Consider the following 18,648-nt stretch of genomic DNA (forward strand, 5'->3'; position numbering starts at 1 on the left):
TAATTTAAATCTATTAAAATTAACATTGTGAGCATCTTTACCAAGTTTATTAAAAATGAGTAACAGATAAATGGAAAAAGTTAGATTTCGATTTAATAAGTCCTAAGTAATCATTATTACTCAAATTTCTGTTCCTTTATATATGAATGAACAACGTAACCAGATACTAGTTTAGCTTTACTTTCAGTAGACAAGTGCATACATACATATTTATGACAGTGAGAAAGTTTTCTTTATACTGTAAACAAAGGACTGCAACAACCATTCCATTCGGTAAGTATTCTAATTGCTTTCCTTTAGTGTATGAGAATTCTGCTAACATCTGATCCATTTCTCCAAACATGCAACCCATACCCATTAAAAAAGCAAAATAATTTGATGAGTGCCTCATTAATTATACAGTTCACGTGCAATAATTAATCTAGGAGACGAGCACACAAATTCGATTTTCTTGAAATCGATGGAACAATTTCTCCTGAGAACGCTACTCATGGTGGAGGTTGAAATGTGTGGGTATAAAAATTAAGTTAACAATGGGAAATAATATTTTTTAGATTTTGCTTAGTTTGACACCCCTAAAACTAACCGCGAGACGTATAAATAATATATATCACTGTTAGTCAACTACAGTAGGGGCCACCAAAGAGTGCAGTTGAGGGAGGAGCCTATTTGGCGCGTGACCTTGGAGCAGCCAACGAGGACTGAGCGACGTTGCCAAACTTATTCTTCGCTGTAACTGCAGTGAGCCGTGCCGGGTGGCAGTTGACGTGTTGGGCCAGCTGCACTCTTTCGTGGTCCCTACTTTAGATACAGATATTCCCACACATCTCCGACGGTTATTTTGAAGTGTTTCAAACCAAGAGAAATATGATACGAGAAATAATAAGTTTTCATACTTTGATTTCCGTGAAAACTTAGGCAGCTGATGATCGATTCTATTTAGTGGAGATCTCTCTATCGGTTTTAAGAAAACAGTTCGTCTGTGTCGGTTTTCGAAACATCGAAAACAATGTACCTAAGATAAGGTACATTAAAGCATTATTGTAGGAAAGACCTCTGCAAAGCGAGGTTCTTCTTGAGATTGCGATCAAATTCAGAGATTTCAGGAGCGTTCTTGATTTTCCAGCAGTGTTCTAGCAAACGTTTCAATACGCCAATAATAAACGCCAAATTTTAAACGGGGTTTGAAATAAAAATTGTACTGACCTGCTTGAGTACTACGGTGTAGATGTGGGTGTAGAATGCTGCCATGACGGTGGCAGGGCCGATTATTGTGGCGAAATACAGGAACACCAGGAACTGGGGAGACATCACCTCTTCAAAGAAGCAGGAGGAGATCTCGCCCTGGACGTTGTTCCAGCCGAAGAGAGGTAGAAACCCGACGATACCGCCGGCCACCCAGCAGACACAGATGATACCTGTGACAGGAAACACTGCTGGACAAAAAATTCGAGTTTGAAGTATAGGAAATCAGGAACTAAGGTGACATCACTTCCTCGAAGAAGACGTAGGGGATCTCGTTCTGGATGCTCTACCAGCCGAGGAGAGGTAGAAACCCGACGATACCGCCGGCCACCCAGCATACACAGATGATACCTGTGACAGGAAACACTGCTGGATAAAAAATTCGAGTTTGAAGTACAGGAAATCAGGAACTAAGGTGACATAACTTCCTCGAAGAAGGAGATCTCGCCCTGGACACTGTTCCAACCGAAGAGAGAGGCGCGGACACACACACAAAGGTTAAAAGTCCTTTTAAGTTAATGTAAAGTCACTGTCTAACTATAATATATTTTTCATCTATTTAGAAACATCGGTTCCTTACGACTTAGACATTACCTCCCAAAAATATATACTTAAGTTTGTTTTTAAGTGCAAACGTGACAAGGTATATGAAGTAAATATCAAAACGAAGAATATTAAAAGTTCAGTGGAAAATTAATATATTTTCACTCCAGTCTGGGCTTATGCCATTGATACACGAAAATCAAGAAAATGTAGATTACATACGGGTTAATTGATTTTGTGTATTCTTATATAAATTTTGGTCGGTTTGACCCAAATTGTTGTCACAGAATGCTAACAATAGCACCAAATTTATGTTTTAAAAAATATATCATAGTTGATAACTGAAATTGAAAACGTTAACCCACAGTTTAACGAGAATACTTTGTTAAATAATGATAAAAATACGAAACAAAATAGGAAATAACCATATCATTAAAGAAAAGCAAATCGTTATTATCCTTAATATGTACGTTTAACAAATTAAAATTTTTATTGGTTCGATTAGTATGCATAAAATATTTTAAATCAATATTTATGGCTCAACAATATTAGTTTCTGTAATTAACCACAGATTGGAGTTTGTCGTCGAATGTTATCTGCAGGTAATGAGGCACTGAACCGGAGATGAGTGATGGTTTCTAGTCGAGTAACTCGCTTAACTGCGAGTTAAGCGAGTTAACTCAAAGCACCTCTTTCCTCAGATAGCTTTGCTAAATTTTGTAATTTGTTTGACGTCTATAAATATGCGAAATTGCTACAACGTTTTCAATAACAAGCGTGTTTCTATCAAAAGTTGGAAATTACAATTGCTGAAAAAATTGACACATTTAGGTACGATTTGACCATGGTAGTAGTTATGTGTTAGGTTAGTTATTCAGCTGAGGAAGAGATCAAATTGCAAATTTCGAAACGTAGTGTTATTGATTTATTCTATCACTGAAATCACAAAACAGGTGTGATGCCAAACACCTTCCTTCAAAATCCTTCCATTTTAAAAAGTAAAATAAAAGATTTTACAAATATTAATTTTGAAAAATAAAAATAAAAATTGCATACTGAGTTTAAATTTTGTATTTATCAATAGTCAATAGTCGAAATATGTCTTTGTTATCACGTTTAAATACAAATACATGATGTATTATTCGTTCTAAAAAGGCTACTTCTAGATATACTCGCGAGCACCACCACACATACGAGCATGTACAAAGAATTGTTTGATAATGTACCAGCATGACTGGTGGATTATACTTGCAGCATAGTGCGACCGTGTCATAGCCTGTGTCGATATGCTCGATGTTTTTTTTTTTTTTTTTTTACTTTACTGTTGTACTGACACATAATTGTGTATGACAAAGTCAATGGTACAAATATCTATAAACTAATCTACTTTACTTAGAACAATACTGTACTAAAACTAAACTCAAACTTAACAAATTTTAAAATTCCTAAAATATCTAAAACATTTTAAAATAAACAGATTTAAAAAAAATCTTAAGTCAAATATAAAATAACAGTTACAGACCAGTTAACACAGGATGAAGTAAAGCAAATAAATGAACCCAGACAACAACAAAAACACGCTATAACTCTAAACTAGCGTCAAAGAACTCCCCAACCGAGTAAAACTCCACCCTGATCAAGGATTCTTTCAGTTGACTTTTGAATCTTGTTGCTAAGGGTTCGTTTTTTATATTTCGGGTTAAACAAGAGAAGAACCTCGCTCCAGAATTGTGCGGTAAATAGCCAGCTAAAGCTGAACGATGAGGAGTGTGACGTAAATTAATGCCAGATCTAGTGTTTTACTCATGAATTTCATTACCTGTTAAAGTATTTTTGCTTTTGAATTTGGAAAAAACAATGGTTTCGTAAATTTACAAAGCAGGAAATGTGAATACTTAAATGGTGCTTATGAAAAGGTAAGTGTTAGGTCACACGTTATCCTTATAATTTGTAGCACTGTTGTGAAAAGGTCAAATCTATTCTAGTGCGCGTAGCCATGCGATTTGATAAGCCATTTTACACTATAAATCGACCGTGTCATCTTTCTGGGTCACAGCGCAGAGCGTGTGTCCAGTGGTGCTCATGAATAGGTAAGTATTAGGTCAGACGTTATCCTTGTTGTAACACGCGGCACTGTTATAACAAGCACAGAGAAAATCTATTTTAGTACCTATTCTAGTAAATACAGCCGTGTTATATGCCGCAACTCAACGGCGTCATCTTTCTGGGTCAGAGTGCAAGTTGCGTGGTCACTTATGGTGCTCATGAATATTCATGTATTAGGTCAGACGTCATCCTTGTAGTAACTTGTGAAACTGTTGTGACAAGCACAAAAGTGTATCTACACTGGTGCATATAACCGTACGATATCATCAGTTACTATACACAATATTTTAACTATGTACTCTTTCTGGGTCAAAGTACTTAACTTGTGTTCAGTGGTGTTCAAGAATGCGTAAGTATTAGGTCATATATTATCCTTATAATTTGCGGCAGTGTTGTGAAAAGGACAAAAATAACTCTATTATAGTACATACAGCCGTGAGATAAGATACTGAGTCCACCAAAAGATACACCAAAAGTCAACCGAGTCATCTGTTTGGGTCAAAGTGCTTAGTGCTGGTTCAGTGATGCTCATACAAATTTAAGTATAGGGTCAGACGTTATCCTTGTCGTAACTTGTGTTACTGTTGTGATAAGCTAATACACGCGCCTATTCTAGTTCATACAGTTGTGAGATACGAGTAATCATCAGTATGATACTATCATACTATCAGTATGATGATTACTCGTACCGTATGATGATGATTACCGATGATCTCGTATGATCAGTCGGAGTAGACCAAAATCTAGCCGGGTCAACCTTCATGGTGAAAGTACTCAGTTCAGTGGTGCTCATGAATACTTACGTTTTGCTTTTAATTGTCAAATCTTGGCAATCACTAAGTAGTATTGAAAATGTATTGAGCTTTATCGGTCAACTTTCTGACGGCGTGGACTGAAGATTCGAGGAGACAAGACTGTGACAGTGTAGATCTCAGAAGCTGTACTAAGGGGATGGTTAAATTGAAGTGAATTAAACATTTGCATTGAATCAAGCCTTCTCACTGCAGATATGTTATGTTTATCACGATTTATTACGCTAGTACAATAAAGTATTCATTTTTCACTTTTCAAGTCTCGTTCTGATCCAAACAAAAACTAGAGCGACCAGAACAATCAATTTCTCGTTAAAAAGAATTCTCTATGTAATTATGTTGTGTTTTTATACTCTTCAATGTGAGAGTTTCGCCTCATGGATAAATTGCTTCGTGTGCAATAAATTCTGAACTTTCTCACTGAATAGATGGATAAAACACTACATACTGCTACAATATTTAACGAAGACTGTTTTTGAACAAATTGTTCTTATGCATGCACGCTGTATTTCGAGCAGATTGCAGTTTTTCATGTTCAAGTTTTGAAGAAGTCTGATCATTTTTGAAAACTGCATCCTTAAACTAATTCAATGTGTTATTTAGTATGATGCGCCTTAGCTTAAACATAACTATCCTGCATCAAGTATTGACTGTCGGAATGTGGCAATATGTGTCAAGTGTGCCACATAGTTCGTAGAAACTTCCCATTTGTCGCTGTCACATGGAAATGTCACGTCACATTGAACCGTTCACAATGAACAGTCACGTGCACGCCCCGTCTACACATAGCATTCTCGCTTTCGACCTTCTTATATACTATTCATTGAAACCACAAGACTGAAAATGTTTATAAACCACGGACAGAGCTCAAGTATTAACATTTTTTTATGAAGAATTTAGAATCCATCTACAGGGTGTCAGGTGAGTCCCGGGACTGCTTAATATTATTGTAACCATTACAAGTTGAGTTACAAAATTGTGCATATTGTTAGTGGACGCGAAAACATTAATTTGGCACATATTCAGTGGACCGCTAGGCACTGGGGGGGGGGGGGGGAGAGGAGCGAAATGGCCTGAAAGGAGTCCGGGGAAAGGTTTTAATAGGATCATAGATCGAGTACCCATATCAAATTGAAGTTCTATTAGTAGAACAGAATGTCACAAGCCTGACATCCAAAGGTTTACCCAAACCAAAATGACGGAATTTTGAAATTTCAAAACATTCTTAATATCTATTTTTTGTATTATTTTCAGATTATCTGTAAAGAGGAAACAAATTTGTAGTAAACAAATTAAAGTTTTTTGTCAATAAACCACAATTTATGTTTATAGAATCAGAACCTTAAGACGAAATAGTCATGTCATGTCGCACACCTAATCTCGCACACACTAAATATCTACCATTTGTTTCTAGAATTGATTATGAGCCGGACCAGAGATGCCTCTGACTACACTCCTGCGGTTATCCTTACTCCAAATCCTGCGGTTGAGGTATGTGGTTTAATCCAACTATCTTGGAATAATTGTGGATAGTGAACTGAAATGGGTACCTTATATGAGGTACGTCAACGAAAAGTTTTTACATTTTTATTATTTGCTTTTTACCAGTTTAGCGGAGTATTGAGTGGGGATCGCTGTCGGTCAGTTTATTTTGCCCATGTGCAATCCAATCGGATTTGAGTTTTTCATGTAAAGTGTATGTTTTTAATAATTTAAACAATGAATTAAATAGGCGTTCATTTATTAATAAAAATAACCAATAAAAATATTGAAACTAAACAAAAAAGCATATTATAACTCTTAAGAAGATATCGTCTACAATTCTAGTGGTAACAGTTTCCTTGTGTATTTACCACACAAGAGCGTTGCCCTTAAGGTTACTCATTAAAATCACTGTCATGTATACATGGATCACCAGACACGACTACATAGTTATTACAGGAGGGAATGAAGATAGCTATCATTGCAATCATCTCTTAAGAGGAAGGATAGATCAGTTACAAACAGGATCCAAGCTGTTTATAACCTACAGTTGGACGCTTTAGAACAATCGCTTCTCTCAATGTTTGTGGTCTTCAATGTTGGTAACAGTTTCCTTGTGTGTTTACCACACAATAGCGGTGCCCTTAAGGTTACTCATTCAAATCAATGTGTTATTTATACATGAACCACCAGACACGACCATGTGTTACGAGATAGTTAATTGGATCTAAGCAGTCCAGCCAATTCTAACAACCCCTGGCCTCGCCTTTGATGTATTTGTGCTTCTTGGGCACTTGGCTATACGAGCGTTTACCAGCTGAGCGTTAGCGAAGCCTATTACTTGAGGGTGCTTCTTGGGTACTCGGCTATACGTGCGTTTACCGGCTGAGCGTTAGCGAAGCCTATTACTTGAGGGTGCTTCTTGTGTACTCGGCTATACGTTGCGTTTACCGGCTGAGCATTAGCGAAGCCTATTACTTGAGGGTGCTTCTTGGGTTTCGGCTATACGTGCGTTTACCGGCTGAGCGTTAGCGAAGCCTATTACTTGAGCGTGCTTCTTGGGTACTCGGCTATACGTGCGTTTACCGGCTGAGCGTTAGCGAAGCCTATTACTTGAGGGTGCTTCTTGGGTACTCGGCTATACGTGCGTTTACCGGCTGAGCGTTAGCGAAGTCTATTACTTGAGGGGCTGGAAAATGCCAGTTTCGTGTCTCTGCCCGCACAAAAATTTTGAAAAGGAACTGACCATAAACTTGAATATCATTTCAATGTTGGCATAAACGAGTTCGATAATTGTGCATGTTTCTCCATAGGAGACATGGATAGGAGCTTGAGAGTCAATGAACATTATTATATTTTTATTTATAGTAACATAATAAATACATTTGTGAAGACAAGGAGTACAACCATATGACATTTTAATGTGTACACTAGTACGTATATGCTTGATATTGCGTGCAGTCACAGGTACGCGATACGTGGTTTGGAGTACTCTTATCTCGCAAATGAGACCTCTTTAAAAGAAGATAACCACAATGGTAAAAACTGGCCGTTAACCACAGCTTTGTACTATTTTTCACAGTGTAAGTTGGAGGGAATATCTTTCAAACGGAATAAGGAAACTTTCTAAAACAAGGTAATGTTATTGAACGAAATTCCCGCCTTCGTAAATATTTCCAAATTACAATGAACAAATTTTAAGGATCATTGTTGAATCCCTGCAGACGGGAGACTCTCCTTTCTTAGCAAGTACCTAAGAGTAAGGATACATATTTGTGTGTGAGAACTTAGGATATTGGTTAGAGTAGGCTTGAAGTTTATAAAGCCAGTATATTAGGATTGGAGAAAAAATACATCCATCAATATTTACCCGAATTTAAAATTTAAAAGTGTAATGAGCACAACTCGTTCTGCACAAAACATTCTGTTAAAAGTTACCTTTTGTCATAAAGAAATAAGCCGGCATCAGTTTTATTACCTAGGCCCCAAGATATTTAATGATCTCATTGTTTGCTGTGGTAATGATATTCTGTTTGAAAAGAAAAATAAAGTTAAAATGAAGGTTTTAAACTTTATATGTGAGCATGTTTTTGTAATTGTATTGATTAATTAATTTATTTGTTTAATAAAAGTATAAATGCATTGTGAACTTTTGTTCCCTGTATATTTAGGTTAAGGATTCGGATTATAATAGTTTTTACTGCCATAATTATTAGCTAGTTATTAAATGATACATTTTGCCATTTCTTTATATGTGGCTGTTGATTGAATGTGTAGTTGTTTGGTATCTTTACAATATTTCTATTTATATTAATTAAATTATTTTTTAAAACTTATTTAATATTTATTGTAATTTTTGAGACTAAATAATTTATTTACTTGTACCATAGTATTATATTTGAGACTAAATAATATAATACTATACCTATTTATGTAATAAATATACCATAGTTGTGACTAAATAATTTATTTACTTGTACCATAGTATATGTATTGTGAATATTTGTTGTTTGTATATGTAGTTTAAGGACCTGAATTGAATAAATTTACTGTCATAGCACGTATTTGGTATCAGCTATTTATTAAATGGTAAATTTTGTTATTCTTGTATATGGCTACTGTTTAAATATTTATTTGTTTGTAGTTATATCTTGCCATATTTAAAATATATATTTATTAAATTAACTACCTATTTAAACCATTTTTATATTATAGATTTTGGATGCTAAATAGTTTATTAACTTGTAATATATAATATCGCAGAGATTTATTTAACGCTAACTTGAAGAACTTTTGTGATTTTTTCTAAAATAATTTAGGTTAAGAAGTGCTTAAAGTAATTATAAGTTAAAAATAGCTGGGACTGCAACACTACAAATTTTTAAAATGCATAATGTTTAAACACAAAGGAGTTCCCGCACGCGCTCGTTTTAGTGGTGCATGGGATGTATCTTGTAAAACTTGCATGTTTACAGAATAAAGATTGTTTGTAAACTTTGTATATAATAAAAATTTGGATTTATTATTTGATATCACTATAACCAATTACACATTTCTATTTGTTCCTACAGTTTCATTTATTCCGGTCTTTTCTGAAATCTTGTTCGGTTCTAACTTTAACGGTAACTGCAGAGAGTCTTGATGTATGAGTTTACAGCAGTTTGTAAGTTAGATATGTAAACTAACACACGTTTCAAAATCACATACTTCAGTAACTGCGGAGATTGAAGTCGGGTTGTAAAATGAAAGGACCGTTGGTGAGAAACAAACAACGGCGCAATAAACACTGTATTACTGGGGATTATAAATGTGGCATGAATGTATGTGCGAATTTCCGATGCATTTGATCGAGTATTTGCTAATATTTTAGTACGACTCCAGATTCCAGGAGACAAGTCTGTGAGAGCACCAGACTCCAGACGTTACACTAAAAGGAAGGTGATTTGGAGCTAAACTCAACATCCACATTGATTCAACCCTTCTCATCCTAACTACGTCATGTAAAGTACCTAGTGATAGGTGAGTTCGGATTAAAGATTAAATATTCAAAATTTCCTACAGTGCTGAACACCTAATCATATTTACGAAGCATCTACCGAACATTGGAAAAGGACTTATAATCCACAAATCTTCTATTGATAATATCATATTTATACCGAATCTAGCCACGAGGTACATTTATTAGTTAATATTATGCGTTATGAATACTTATTTCAATCAGTATCATCGTGGAGGTTTTTTTGGTCCAGTTAAAAGTAATTTTGAAAATTACACACGTACGTAAAACACTCGTAATAAACATGAAGATTACAATGAGACTTTATTTTGAAGATTTTCTCATAAAATTAAGATTTATCACTTTAACTCACATACACTGAAGCGGCTCGGAAGATGACAACTTTCCTGTCCCTATTCCTATTTCCTGTTAGGAAGTGAAATGTTGAAGACACAACCGCAACTCGCTTATGGAATTGGTTTGTTTACAACGCGCTCGGCGATAAAATCTTCACAAGTTTATATGCGCCTAACAAATATTTATACGCGTATAAATATTGACATGCGTGATTTGTTATTTACAACAAATTACCCAACTCATGCAATATTCACGAAGCAAATGGTTTGATATTAAAAATCCATAATGGAAAACGAAGAATTTCCTATAGTAATTAATTGGAGTGAACAGTACAATATTTCATCAATATACAATTTCAACTTTTCATTTTTGTTGTCAAATGTTCTGTTCCAAAAATAATGATACTTTAGAGCTTACGTATCCCTTTTCCCGGGCATTCAAGCTTTGGTCTGTAAGATGGAATACTAACCATTTAAATTTAAATAAATCTATCGCATTTAGTTTATAATACATCCACCACGGTGGGTACTTTACCTGCAAGCTCCCGACCAATCATATATTTATGATCCGGTATAGACCAGAGACAGATTGTGATATATAAAACACAACCAAGTGTATCGTGAAATTTAAAAAAGTTTCCGTGAGTGGGGGGAGGGAGGGGGTAATTCTTCCTATAAAGGGCCCACTCCCACGAAGGAATCGTTTTTTAGAAGCCGATGTCCTTTTAAGCCTTATTCTGCCCGTCCTCATGGGCCACTGGCCTGTGCGAGGATCTTATCAAACAGGATAAGGAGGAGAGTCGATACAGTACAAGGTCGATGGGACTGATAAAAAAGTGCAAGGGTCACAGACAGGATTCCAACCTGCGCTATCTCTAACTCAGACTCAAAGCCTAACGTCTTAGACCACTCAGTTATCGCCACTCTCAAATCGATCGTCAGTCACTGAGTTTAGTGTATGGGTAACAAAATGTTTAAAATACCAAATGATACACTTGTTAAAAATTTGTTACTTCAGACTAGATAAAGGCACGGGTCTTTTTCGTTTAAGGGCGAGCACCTTACAAACATACTATATCTGACTGACAGTGCATTTAATCATTTTTTGTGTGTTATTAGTTCGTAGGGCAGTAGTCCAGGTACTACTTCTAGTATAAACTCGTCTTATCTTATCAGTGATAAAAGCGCGCCGCTTATCTTTTTCCATTTCCTCGTGAGTGAGGTATACTTAGTTTTTCTTGTTCAATAAAGCGTGGTGAGTTGATCTGGGCTTGGACTTTGCGAGCTCGAGTGAATTTTTTTCTAAAAGAGCAAGCAGCGCAAAGCGCTGCGCAGCGGGCAAGCATTGCGTGATCTGAGGTTTTGAATAGGCAAGCTAGGGTCTTTTATGCCGGCCCTTAAACGAAAAAGACCCAAAGGTACTAAGAATATTGACTTTTCATGGCCTTAACCACAGAACCACCGCTAACTTCTTTCCTACGGAGCATTCTTCGTGCAACTTAAAAACCAAAATTGCAACGTACCAAAAACTTTATTACATAATATAAAAAAAAAAAATACTTAACTGATGTATATAAAACCTAGCATTTACGATAGTACTAAATTATATTTGCTAAAAGAATAAAATTACACAATAATTAAAAAAAAATACTATGTACATTACATTAGTTTAATTTTTAGCATAAAATTAAGTTCTGCTCTCTTATTAATTTAGTTATGGATTTTTAGTCGTGTTCTTCATTAAATGAAACGTTTTTTAGTCTTTGGTTAAAAATATATTTCAATTCGATTCTTCTAGAATACAAATTATTATTTATTGTGTAAAATGATACTATACATAGAATGTGTTTTACTGTATATCGATTTAGTTTTTATCTGTTATTGTTATAATTATATATTTACTTTAAATATAAATAATACTAAACACTGAGAAATGTCTACATTTTAATTATTTTTTTTATTGTAGTGTCCTAATTAATTATAGTTCTTTTTTTACTAATAGAAGTAATACACTAACTCTGAAATTTGATATTCACCAAATTCTCATAGCGTGCAGTTTAATAGTGGCAGTGCATATTAATTAAAAAAAAAATCCATTTTATATTAAATGAAATAACGTTTTTCAGTACACAACTTGCACTTACCAAAGTTTCACCTAAGGTATTACATACACGTTAAATTGTACATTCTTATCAGTCGTGCGTATTATTATAAATCAATATTGTGTTAACATGTGCGTATAAACCACACGTCACATGATGTGATGCCACCATGCATGTGACGTTTTGTAGTAAACGGTTTCCAGTGGAATTGTGATGTGACGACGACAGAAATGCAGAGCTTTACAATATTGTGGTTCAACATTCCAGCAGAGCGCATATATTGTGATGCTTCCAATATGTATATGAGCAAGAATATTCAATTTCGGAAAATAACATTGTATGTACTCATATATTGAATTTAATTCTTGACAGATTGATAATAACATTGAAGAAATATTTATTATTGCCAACAAATGAATAATAACAGTTTTATAGCAGCATTGAAAATGTTTCCTGCAAGCCATTAAAATTAGAAAAAATTACCTGGTCGAAAATAAATTATCAGAAAACTCTTTATTGTTGTTTTTTATCCACTATTCTTTAAACGCCTCAATTTCAAGAGAGGTATTTTAAAATTTATAGCAGGATGTAAATTATAAAGGAAGAAAGAAAAAATTATAACATTTCAACAATTAAACAGGGTATTATTTCTAAAATAACTGTCCGTAAATTAAAAACAAAGCAGTAGAATGTGTAGAATTTGTAGGTTTTGATTTTTCAGTTTTAGACTATAATATTGCGCTTAAAGTAGAATTGTTGGGAGTTAAAAAATAATTATACATCTTTAAAATATAACTATTGTGTTTTTCATGGTTTTACAAAAACTATATCAGTCAAATCAAATCATTTTTTTTGTTCATTAACAATACAACACTGCATGGAACATTGTCATAATCATATTTGTATAATATTTATAAATACTAAATTACATATAATATTATTTATACACGCCGTTTCAAATTTAATCAGATCCCCAAAAAAAATCACTTAACGCGCCTGTTGAAAAATATAATTTATAAACTTACACCGTCAGAGACAAGCCTCCCAAAGAATTCCTCCAAGGTATAACATGCTCTCCTCATGAGATAATTATTTAGTCTTTTTTAATATAGAAAGGGTTTCACTAGCTTTTATATAGTCTGGAAAGCATTAAAATATTTCAGCCCAAGATATGTGGTTGTTTTTTTACACAATTGCCGAAGCCCGCGCTGATGGCCGGAGGCACTCGCATTTTGCGTGGCGGAGTGCGATCAAGAATAAAAACAAGTTTTGAGTGTTTTTTTTCAATAGAGTTTAGTTTTTGTTTGGTAATGTTTGTTTTTGTGAGGTTTGTATTTCGAGAAATTTTAAAAACGGAGTACAACAAAGCGACGCTCAGCAAAATATCATGCAGTGACCATGCACTATCATCGAAGTTCATATAAAAATGAAGCTTCATGGAAAATTTCCAATCTGTAGGTCAGTTTGTTTGGAGAGATATCCTGCGGACCGACACACTAAAAAAATCACTTTTTCTAGTGATCTAGCAATGTATTGTATAATAACTGACATTTGGGTGTGGTCGGTATAATCCCAAAGTTTATTATTGTTACTGTTGTATTATGACATTGACAACTGCACGTTGATAATAAAATACGATTGTGTTTACAATACATTATAGTAAATGTCGACTACAATATAATAGTTTTGCAAGGGGCTTCTATCTGCTAATGCAATATATTTTTATATTGTACATTTTTAAAAGGAACTCTAAATGTGTCCTATATGTTAGTCATTATTTCACTGTACATGGATAAGCATTGTTACAAGAGCGATTGTAACAACTATGTTTCTAATGGGAGTTCTCCAACAAGACATTATTAAATTATATATCAAGATTTCAAAAAGCAATTAAATGGACATTAATTTGAAGTTAAAAGGCAACTGTAATGAAAAGACCTTGAATTTTTCCCATAAAAATAATGATAAACTTCAGTCAGTTGCTATGCCCTCTTTTGGTTAGAAATTAATGAAGATTTCCCATTTTAAAAATACGACTTTTACGCATCCAAACGCTTTTTGATTTTTTTTATAACGAAGTGTACATATGTTTTGTAACATTTGTTATCAGTTTATTATCAAACAAACCAAAAAGCTTTGAATGTGTCTTAAGCATCTGTCCGTGTGGAATAAGGATGTATATGTACTGGAAAGGATGACAGGGTTTTAAAAGTAAACACTCACATCGAATACATGAACAAGGCTGGAAGGGTAAGGAAATATTCACGAGAGAATACTTCTCGGCGACTTATCTCGGGGATACTTATCTTATCTTATCTTCAGATAAGAATGAGAAATACATTTAAAGCACGCATTCTGAGAACCTTATTTCCAAACTGTAAGCTGGATATCTATTATTAACTTCGTTACTCGCAAACTCTGACAGGGTATCACGTAGAGGTGCGACACACCACAAGGGAGACCATTCATTTTTAATTTGACACTTTTCGCTCGGGGAGTCCATCACTTTAGCCAATGAGTTTTACGCTAATGAATGAACTAGGGGAGAAAACTAATTTGTTAACTTTCTCTACATTTATGGTATAAAAGTATAAATAGTTTGACCTTTAAACGTTTCTTAGGATCGCATAGCACATTCTTAAATTGTTAGGTTAGCATTAATTTTCACATAAAAATAATAATTTATTTCTAAAAAATAAAAAATAAAATACAATAGTTTAATTAACATATTTTTAATTTTCTAAATGCACCCTTACAGAACTAGTATTTGAGGAAATGAGATGGAAACCGAAGAATAGTCATTTAACTGCTGTGCGATTAATGAGATATAGGTTTGTATTTTATGTCCTCTGGAAATAATTGTAGAGTCACATTTGAATTTTTAAAATCTATTACAACATATTGATACAACGTATAGCATTCTTTTTTTACAGGCAATATGATTTAATTAGTAATCCCTGATATCAGTAACCTATAGACCTGGAGCTTGTGCTTATTATTTAATATAATTTATAGGAATAAAAATAAAAATAATTTCACATGGTTACGTAGTAAATTTATTAAAATACACAGTTCAATGAAGTAGAATAGACGAATTCCCAAAATCCCTACGTTTCACAAGGTATTCTCAAAAAAAATAGGTTTACAAGCAGTAGAAAAATTATAATTAAGAATAAAGCATGTATTATATTAATAATAAATCAATGAATTTTAATATTCCGGGTAGAGAGTTTATGAATATTAAAAAATAGAACCGTACTAGACAAAATGTATCTTGTATTTTGTACAACTTTTATTAACATTTCATTGTATTGTAATTCTTACTATCTTAAAAAATTCTTATATTTTATTTTCCATACCAACTAAATTAATAAAATAACAAGCATATTACATAAAAACTGTAAATTTGGCGAATTTTGTTAGATGTAACGCATTGTTTGCTAACGCAACAAAAAACCTTAATTTTTAATTTTGTTTTATTGACGAACAAAAAAGTAACAGACAGACAAATATTTTCATAATTGTGGAAACAAGTATTTTATAAAATAAACAAATGATGATGACGAAACAGTATACATATTTATATAAAAACACGAAAGTATATCAATCGTGTACGACTCGATAAACACACGATGCGGATCAATTAAAGCAGCGAAGCGAGAAACAACAGCGAAATAATTCTGTTAAATGGACTATTACTATACAACCCGAGTTTCCACTACGTTCGCATTCAAACTCCAATGTTTTATCCTACACAATTCTACGCTCGTATACATTTCACGCATATTGTTTACGGTACGCTAATCTAAAATTTAAATAAACGCTTAAGGTATTAGTACGGAAGCCACATATTCTCTATCTACTACTTGTTATTAAGCGATTTAAGTAGATAAATTATATACGTATATATTATGGATGGAAAAAGATTAAGGTCACCCTTTACGAGTGTTCACGTGGTCTTAGCTAGATTTTAGGTATTATTTTGAGAGTTGCTTTTCGTAGGGTTTCACAGCCCCTAATCTCTAGCACCTAAAGACGTATTAGTGTCACAGCACTTAAAATTCAGCCGTCTAATAAGGACAATTCCCACAGCACCTAGTGTCATAGTACTTAATCTTACAGCACCTAAAGAAATGCCCGAGAGTCGCACAGCACCTACAGAATCGTGCCGGAGTTTTATAGCACCTAATCTCACAGCACCTAATTGACATGTATTCGTGTCACAGCACCTACAATTCAACCTTCTAATAAGGTCAATTCCCACAGCACCTAATGTCATAGTACCTAATCTTACAGCACCTAAAGAAATGCCCGAGAGTCGCACAGCACCTACAGAATCGTGCCGGAGTTTTATAGCACCTAATCCCACACCACCTAAAAGGAAGTGGTGGGGCTCGCTGGAGGGGTAGGCCGCCATCACTGTCAGTAATATCACAGCACTTAAATCACGATTATTTTGCTTTAGGTGGTATGGGATTAGGTGCCATAAGATTAGGTGCTATGAAGCCGCACCTTACTCTTTCGGTAGAATTCCGGGGTGGCACCATTTTGAATCAACGACAGATCTCGTTGGACAATCTGGCATGTGATCTGAGGTCGGAGAATAATGATCGGAAATGCGCCTGGCCATCAATGCTGGCTTCTGTGGCGCTTCGGCTCCATCGGCACCTCTAGCAAAAGAAGAAATCGTCCTTGAGATAGTATCCAAATTCAAGCTCAGATCACGTGAGCGCCTGTAAAGGTCAACTTTGCCTTTGATACTACTAGTATCATATTTATGATGACCTAATCTACACTTACCTATATCGCGTAATAAAAGGCAGTAGATAGGGACAGAGTGGCTTTCGTATAATAGCAAAGTACCCTATTTTAATACGTTTGTGCTAAATGAAGCAACGTCTTTGAAAGAATTTGTGCGAACAGTCCATATCTTTGTAGAGCAGCCCGCGAGAAAACAGTCCAATGTTGGTTGGTGCATCTGATCCCCCCTCTACACCCGCGCCATACTACACTGTTACCAATTTTACGTGTATGGAAAATTACTTTTAAAGTTCTTAAAGTGTTCTACGAAAGAAGCGGCAATCATAGTTCTAAACAATTTCAGTATTATACAAAAGCCTCTACTCAAGGTGATTAGCCTACATTAAACCAAAAGTTAACAAAACTATTTTCAGAAATTGTTTTATTTATAGGCCCAACAATTTTTTAATCATGTTCGGAAAGAACTAAAAAAATTCAAACTATCTTAAAAACAAGTTAAAAACGTAGCTTTTAGAAAAAGCCAAAATAAGTGACTTGCTTGAGGTTATTGGTTAGTCTTTTAATGCACAGTGAAGATATATTTTTGTATTTGTAAATATGTACATAATTCATTTTCTTAATTTTATTACATTCAAGTAACTATCATTTCTAGTATTTTCACTTTTGTTACAATTTTTGTGTTGAGTTTGTGTTATTTTCAAGAAAAGAGAACTTTAGTTATTATTTTTCACTTTAAATTAAATTAAGAACGCTACAGTGTGAACTGCAAGTTTTTAAGTTGACAATTATCGACTGTTAATTCATAAATAATTATGTTAGTTTAAGTTGTGCTAGCCATAGGTATTAATTATTATAGCTAGTAATTCCAGGCGTCTCTATTAGTTTAATTGTAAACTACCGGAGGAATAAACAACTTCTTATTCTTACTGATCCGTCGCAACACCTATTGCAGTAAAAAAACAACATGAACTGTTCCCGTAAACAAATGTACGTACATTTGCATTCATTCATCTGTTTTGCAGACAATATTGTAAAACGAAGCAGACAGAATAAATAATAGCCACGTCATAGCAGGAACAGCTGGTGGTCAGAAGCGATATGGCAACACCGCCTCAAACGTCATCGGACTACTTTTGTGCCGGCTCTAATAGTAACTCTGTCAATGAAATGAATATGGCTTTCTATCATGTTTTTGTATGAAAGCAGTAATTAAAAAATTGGATTTAAAGAACAACTAATATTTATTTTTTGAAAGAGCGTTAGCAAAGTTTCATTCGAAGGGCTGTGAAAATTTTTATTTCTATTCGGTTACCCACAAGGATAACTGAATAGAAATAAAAATCCGTTACTCCGTGACGGCCAAAACGCTTATGGATTGCGTGCTAATGGAAACTTATTCTTTGAGCTAACGCTCTTGACATATTTGTGGATTTTCTGTTTCTACTTCGATTCGCCTCTTCAGCTAAGGAGTTCGTGCGTAGAAGCAGCAGATTTTCGCTGCAAAACACACACACACACACACACACACACACACACACACACACACACACACACACACACACACACACACACACGCGCGCGCGCGCGCACACACACACGACACTAATTCACGATGTGGATGGTAAAAAGTAAACAATAACAATTACCTTGCCAAAGTACCGCATTTTGCAAATCCGACTTTGTCTTTGACCCTTTTTGGGATCCAAAAGCTAGTAGAGCCCGGTCACCATTTTGGGATCTGACGT

At 34.5% G+C, this 18,648-nt stretch overlaps 1 protein-coding gene across 1 annotated transcript in view; it reads right to left on the reverse strand.

Annotated features, from left to right (window-relative positions):
- LOC124367906 (adenosine receptor A2a) overlaps positions 1-18,648 on the reverse strand; it is a 174,214-nt gene that overhangs the window by 17,448 nt on the left and 138,118 nt on the right. Inside the window, exon 2 of the mRNA XM_046825104.1 lies at positions 1,207-1,418. Within this exon, the coding sequence (XP_046681060.1) occupies positions 1,207-1,418 (212 nt within the window). The remainder of the gene's footprint in view (positions 1-1,206; positions 1,419-18,648) is intronic.

The sequence above is a fragment of the Homalodisca vitripennis genome, chromosome 8 (assembly GCF_021130785.1).
Source record: "Homalodisca vitripennis isolate AUS2020 chromosome 8, UT_GWSS_2.1, whole genome shotgun sequence".
Classification (NCBI taxonomy): domain Eukaryota; kingdom Metazoa; phylum Arthropoda; class Insecta; order Hemiptera; family Cicadellidae; genus Homalodisca; species Homalodisca vitripennis.